This window comes from Neopelma chrysocephalum, unplaced genomic scaffold (assembly GCF_003984885.1).
Source record: "Neopelma chrysocephalum unplaced genomic scaffold, ASM398488v2 Primary Assembly neopelma1_155, whole genome shotgun sequence".
Lineage (NCBI taxonomy): Eukaryota > Metazoa > Chordata > Aves > Passeriformes > Pipridae > Neopelma > Neopelma chrysocephalum.
In genome coordinates this window covers 1,543,835-1,550,075 of record NW_020897817.1, presented here as the reverse complement: position 1 = coordinate 1,550,075, position 6,241 = coordinate 1,543,835, and the positions used below count along the sequence as shown (strand labels likewise).

The following is a 6,241-nucleotide window of genomic DNA, read 5'->3' as shown; positions in this document are numbered from 1 at the left end:
AAATATATATATAGGAAAAATATATATATAGGAAAAATATATATATAAGAAAAATATATATATAGGAAAAATATATATAGGAAAAAATATATATAGGAAAAAATATATATAGGAAAAAAATATATATAGGAAAAAATACATATATAGGAAAAAATACATATATAGGAAAAAATACATATATAGGAAAAAATATATATAGAAAAAAAAGTATAGAGGAAAAAATATATATATTAACCACGATTTGTAGGAAGAGCCAGAAGCAATTACAAGGTGAAGAATATTCCCTCCAACAGCTTCCAGCTCTGCCTTAAAAATCTTCTTGGTCTATTGGCAACCAGGACACTCTTCTTCCCCAAAACCATGGGGTACCTCGCTGGCCAAGTCCCAGTCTGCGTTTCCTCTCAGAACAGGTTTGAAATCTTCCAAAAACACCCAATATTTAAGGGCCCCGTGGCTTTGGAGGCAGAATTTCAGTGCAGGGCTTATCTCTGGTCCCATCCTGTGCTCTGAAGGGCTGTGGTGAGAGGAGGGAGGTGAAGGAGAGGAAAAAGAGATGCTGTGAACAGCAGGGTGGGGCCTTCCTGCTGCTGCAGAAAGGGATGTTTTCACTGGAGCCAATCAACCATGAAAGGGAACAATTTTGAGCAGTGATACGACAGCAATTCAGGCAAGAAAACTGGGTGACATCACCAATATTGATGATGACACAGCCTGAAAATAAATATATATATATATATATAAGTCAATCCATGTTCTTCCTGTACCATTTTTAACCAAAACCACACACCAGCCAATCCTGGAAGCTGCAGGTTTCAAGGAAGCCTGAATTCCCATGAATTCCAAAAAATTCAGGTGGTAAATAAACAGCACCTCTGTGTCCAAAAGCACCTGTGAACAGCAGCAGGATGGGAGCTCTCCCATCACTGCACTGAGCTGAATTTTGCTGCCATTTAATCCCTTCCAAGATGTTTTTTAATTCATCACTTCACTGTAAAAATATTTAGACCCTGTTTTCCAATTTCCTTTGAGTTGTGGAGGTTTTAGAAGCCGTTAAGTCCTTAAAATACCTCCTAAAGGAGGAAGGAGTGGCAGGTCCTGGGTCACTTTTTGTTTGATTGATAATCTCAATAATCTCTTCAATATCTGGAGCTGAACATGAACTGGTTTTCACTCCCTCTTGACATTCCTGATAACCTGGCCAGCAAGGAGTGGCAAAAATAGAGGTAAAGAATTTATTAAAGCACTAAATGTCCAGTCCCAGCACAGGTAAATCCAGCTGCACACTCAGCTTCTCTTCAGAGTCCTGGATTTCCTGGGACACATGGAATGAGCACTACTGGGGATCAACCAGGAGGAGACCAAAGCTTTTCCTGCCCCTCTGGCTGGTTTGAAAAACCTCCCTGCATTCTGGAGGCTGAGCTGCCTTTGCACTGCAGAGCCTGGCACGGGAGCTGTGGGATTCCTTATGTAACTCCCAGCAGTTACTATAGGAACAAACTTCCCCTAAAGTTGCAGCCTGGCATTTTTGGAGCCTGGATTTCCACCCTGCAGTGCCCAGGTGGGTGAGGACAGAGCCAGGACACCAGGGCCAGGTGGGATTATCCCTGTCACCTATTCCTGGCAGCTGTGGGGACACAAATCCACGTGTGACTCACAGCTCTGCCTGGCTGTTCTTAAAGGGGATCTTCCTCCAGCTCTCCCCAGCACACACTAATCCCACAATAAACCCCCCCTGGTGCTTTTTGCCTTGCTGGAATGGTGAGTTACAACTTCAGGAGGGGGTTTGTAGGGTTGGGGTGGACAGAGGTGTGATCCCTCCCGGAGCCTCATGCTTGGAATCACTCCTCAGATGGAGCTCACCAAGGGCTAAAGTCCATTTCTGAGCATTTGCACTCAATCCAAGTGAAATCAATACTTTTCTCTCCTTTCAGACCTGCCTTTGGAAGAGCAGAACAGCTCCAAAGCAGAAGATCACACCAGGACTGCAGCTCAGGACTGAAATGAGTGTACAAGCCCACGTGCATCCCTCTGGCAGCTTCCCTTACATAAGGCTGAGCCTTCTCCTCACACCAGATTCCCCAAGCCAAGCTGAGCAGTTCTAGTGCCACCACTGTGGTTTTTGGAGGCCGCTGCAGCGCTCCCAGAACCATCCTCCCCCCCTCACATGCAGCTGTTCCACAGCTATTTAAAAAGTTACTCCTTGAACTGCTTTGGACTGAAAAGGAAATTCAGCTGCGACTCAAGAGGCTGCTGAGGGAGGAGCTGAGTCACACAGATTTTTGGTGAAAACATGGTTTATATTAATATTAGTTTGGCTGGACTAAGCCAACTGCCCCCCCCCCCAAGCTAATTCCCTCATTCCACTGGAAGTCATCCTTCCTTAACCACCTGCTTCAGCCACAAGCTCTCCATCCTGCTTTTCCTCCTTCCCATCCCCATATTTAACCACCTCTGGCCAGGGATTTTCACAGCTCTACCTGCTTTTAAAGAATTAAATCCGAGTTTGGGTTGTGCTCAGCGACGGTTTTCCCATCTAACCGAGTTAGAAGGGGGTGGATTTTGGCACAGAACCCCCAGGTCTCACAAGACAAGGGATGAAGGGAAGAGTCAGACAAACCAGGAGGAGCACGGGGCAACCTTAACCGCTGGCCACACACAGAGAAATCCTCGTGGTGCTCCCTGGGGAGGGACCTGCAGCTCTGACGTCCACAACGGGATCCAAGGAGCCTGTGGGGTGGATAGGACTGGAGAGCAGAGGGGGAGAGAGAGTTTGGGAGAAGGAGAGAATCAAACAGAATTAGCTGTAGGGTTCAGCAGAGCAGCTGGAGAGTCAGAAGTGCAGCAGAATCCAGTTAGTGCCACTCAACACAGGCATCCTGTGATCCCTGCAGGACATCGGGACGCTCCCAGCTCAAGGTCACATCCCCATCTCCTCTGCCCCCTCAGCCTCCAGGGCTCAGCAGTGAATCTGCTCCCAGATGCTCCCCACAGGCTGCTCAACACCCCTGTTATCTCCAGGACACACACATGGAACCACAGCAGCAACACCAGTGTCCTGGGAAGGGCCCTTTCCACGGGAAAGGCTCCGGGAGGGGAGATCCCACCTGGGGGAGCAGCAGCTGTTCCTTCAAGGGGTTTGGTTCAAGTGGTTCAAACAGCAAAGGCCTTCAACAAGAGGGTTATGATAACTCAGCACCCCCTGCTCTGCTCTGGCACAGGGGGAACTCCCCCTTGTGCACCCACTCCTGCTCAGCCCCCCCCAGTTCCCCTGCAAAGAAAAGAGGAAGCAGCAGCAGAGAGATCTCACCCCACTTCCTCCCAAACAAGCAGCACTGCAGGGTTTGTTGCTGCAGAAGCAAAAACACCCTGAGATTTCCCAGAATGGGTTGGGAGGGACCTTAAAGCTCATCCAGTGCCACCCCTTGCCACGGGCAGGGACACCTTCCACCAGCCCAGGTCGCTCCAACCCGGCCTGGAACACTTCAGTCACTCTGCAGATGAGCAGCTTTGCTTCCAGGTATCCCTGGAAGTGCTGAGAGGGACCATCTGGAGCCAGCAAACCCCACGTGGCCTCCCCCCAGCACAGCTTTCCTTACTGGGAAAGGAAATTTCAGAAATTTAGATCCAATAAAGTGTTCTCTTCGCCCTGCACGGGCCCACCTGGGGCTCATTCCCACGTCCAAAGGGGAACCTTGCTGTTATTTCAGGAGGAATATCGGGCTTTTCTTGCCATCACTGCTCCCCAGGGCCTTGCTGGGAGAGCACCACACTCACCACAACCCCCAAAACTGCCCCAAAAGATGCCCTGAGTGGCAGGAATTGCCCAGAGCTGCTGGCAGAGACACCTCCCTTGGCCACACACACCCTCCAGGAGGGGATTTCCCACCTCCAGGAATCTCATTAGTGCAGTGGCTAATTGTGGGATCAGATAACTCAGCGGATAATTCTTGGATCAGATAACTCAGGACAACCCCAGCCTGCTCTCCAGGACTGATGCAATCCCTCCTCCCAGCCAGGAGCTGCTGCTTCCAGCTTTGGTGGCAGGGCTGAACCCCTGAACCTCGACTTAATTATAACCCTTACAATAATAACAACAATTAACTGGCATTCTGCACTTCCAGGATGTCCCAGGAGCGGGAGCAGCTCCACCATCACATCCCCCCTGGAGCTGGGGGGGTGGAATTTGTTCCCCTTTTGGGGCTGTCGCTGTCTCGTGCCCCAGAAGACAAGATAAAGCAGCTATTTTTGCCCTCAGGGCTGGCTCAAGGTGCCAAGAGATAAAGGACTGGCACATGAGGGGAACATCTGCCCTCTGCCAACCCAGGTGCGGACCAGGAAACCGTCTCCCAGATAAAACAGGTCCTTGGGATGAGGTTTTTAAGAGCAGGGTTGAAGACAAATCCCAGCATTATAATTTTCCTGTGTTGCTCAGAGGTGCTCTGCAGTTTTTAGGGGTCACACTGAGGTGATCAAGTCTCCTGTTTACAGCTGGATTTAAAGGCAGTCCCTCCTCCAAGTTCATTTCCAGCAGCTCTTGGGGAAAAAAAAGGCTCAAGTCCAGATCTCCAAGTGATTAAAATGGCTCATTAAAACAGGATTTTAGGCAACCTTAACTCTTTTGCTACAGGAAAACAAGCATTTCCCAGCAGTAAGTGCAGAACAGAATCTGCATCACCAGGGGACAAGTAAATAGTTTCATTCCTTTGTTTTGTCTCCTGGAATTCCAACAGTTAGATACCAGTTCCTCTCTTACCCCCTCCCACTCCTTTCTCAGACAGGTCAGGATCACAACAGGCCTTGAAATCACAGAGACACGGGATGGTTTGGGCTGGGAGGGATCTTAAAGCTCATCCCCAGGGCAGGGACACCTTCCACTATCCCAGGTTGCTCCAAGCTGGCCTTGGACATTTCCAGGGATGGGGCAGCCACAGCTTCTCTGGGCACCCTGTGCCAGGGCCTCCCCACCCTCCCAGGGGAGAATCCAGTGGAAAAGGAAGCAGAGGACAAAATCCTGGAATTCCTGCAGTGGTCCATCATTCCAGGGTGATGCCACAACTCCTTTTTCCTCCCCCAGTGTCCCTTCGAACCCCGGTCGGGTCAGGACCAGCCCCGGGTGACAGGATGTGACTCCCCAGCTGGAATTCCCTCCCCAGTTACACAACAGCGGCTTTCCAGGTCCCTCTCCACCCCGAGGAGAGGCCCCCACATCCCGGGAGCTGCTGGATTCCCACGGGGAGCTCCCGGGCTGTTCCTTCCCCATCTCCCTCTCCGGGCCAGGGGCACCGGCAGCTTCCAGAGGCACCGGGAGCCGCTTCCAGAGGCACGTCCCGCTGGGACCCACAGCGAGCCCGACCCCGCTGCGGCCAAACCTGCCCCCATTCGTTTTTTTTTTTAACCCCAAACCACCGCACTCTTCCCCCCCAAAACCAGCGTGTTCTTCCCCCAAAACCACAGGGGTCCTCCCCCCAAAACCAGCGTGATCTTTCCCCAAAAAGCACCACTCTTCCCCCCAAAACCAGCGTGTTCTTTCCCCAAAACCACCGCGCTCCCCCCAAACCCCACCGTCCCGGTCCAGCCGTTCTCCCCCTCCTCAAACCACCCCAAACCGCCGGGGCAGCACCGTTGTGACCGCACCGGCCCAGCGGGGTCGGGCTCGAGCCGCGGGGGGCCCCGCCGGGGGTGTCCCCGAGGGTGTCCCCGAGGAGACACCGGAGAAGCCCCGAGAAGCCACCGCGGCGGGAGTGGGGGGGGCACCCAAGGGGGTGACACCGGGCGGGGGGGGTGACACCGGGGGCGGTGCCAGCGGTCGCGCCCCGCGCTACCTTTGGCCTGGCAGTCGGCGCAGAACTTGTTCTCGTCCTCGGCCAGCAGCCCGGCCAGCACCGTCTGGTACCGCTCCACGTCCCGCACCGACTTGCCCGTCATGGCGGGGCCGGCGCTGCCGCCCGCGGGTCACGGCCGGCGCCGCCGCTTCCGGCTTCCGCCAGGGGGCGGGGCTTCGCCGCGGGGAGGAGCCAATCGCCGCCCGCGCCCCCGCGGCCCCGCCCCCGCCGCGCGCGCCGCCGGCCCGCCCGCCGGGGATTGGTTGGCGGCGCGGCCGCGGGAGCCAATGGGAGAGGGCGGGGGGCGGGGCCACGGAGGTATGAATGGGCTGGTCACGTGCGAGGGGAATTTCGGGGGGGGTTGGGGGGAACGGGGAGAATTTGGGGGGAATTTTGGGAATTTGGGGGGAATGGGGAGA

At 53.5% G+C, this 6,241-nt stretch overlaps 1 protein-coding gene across 1 annotated transcript in view; it reads right to left on the bottom strand.

Moving 5' to 3' along the window:
* The window catches only part of SMAP2 (small ArfGAP2), an 18,721-nt gene extending 12,737 nt beyond the window's left edge, over nt 1-5,984 (bottom strand). The window contains exon 1 of the mRNA XM_027701278.1: nt 5,823-5,984. Coding sequence (XP_027557079.1) covers nt 5,823-5,925 — 103 coding nt within the window. The 5' untranslated portion in view covers nt 5,926-5,984. The remainder of the gene's footprint in view (nt 1-5,822) is intronic.
* Between the last annotated feature and the right edge of the window lie 257 nt (nt 5,985-6,241).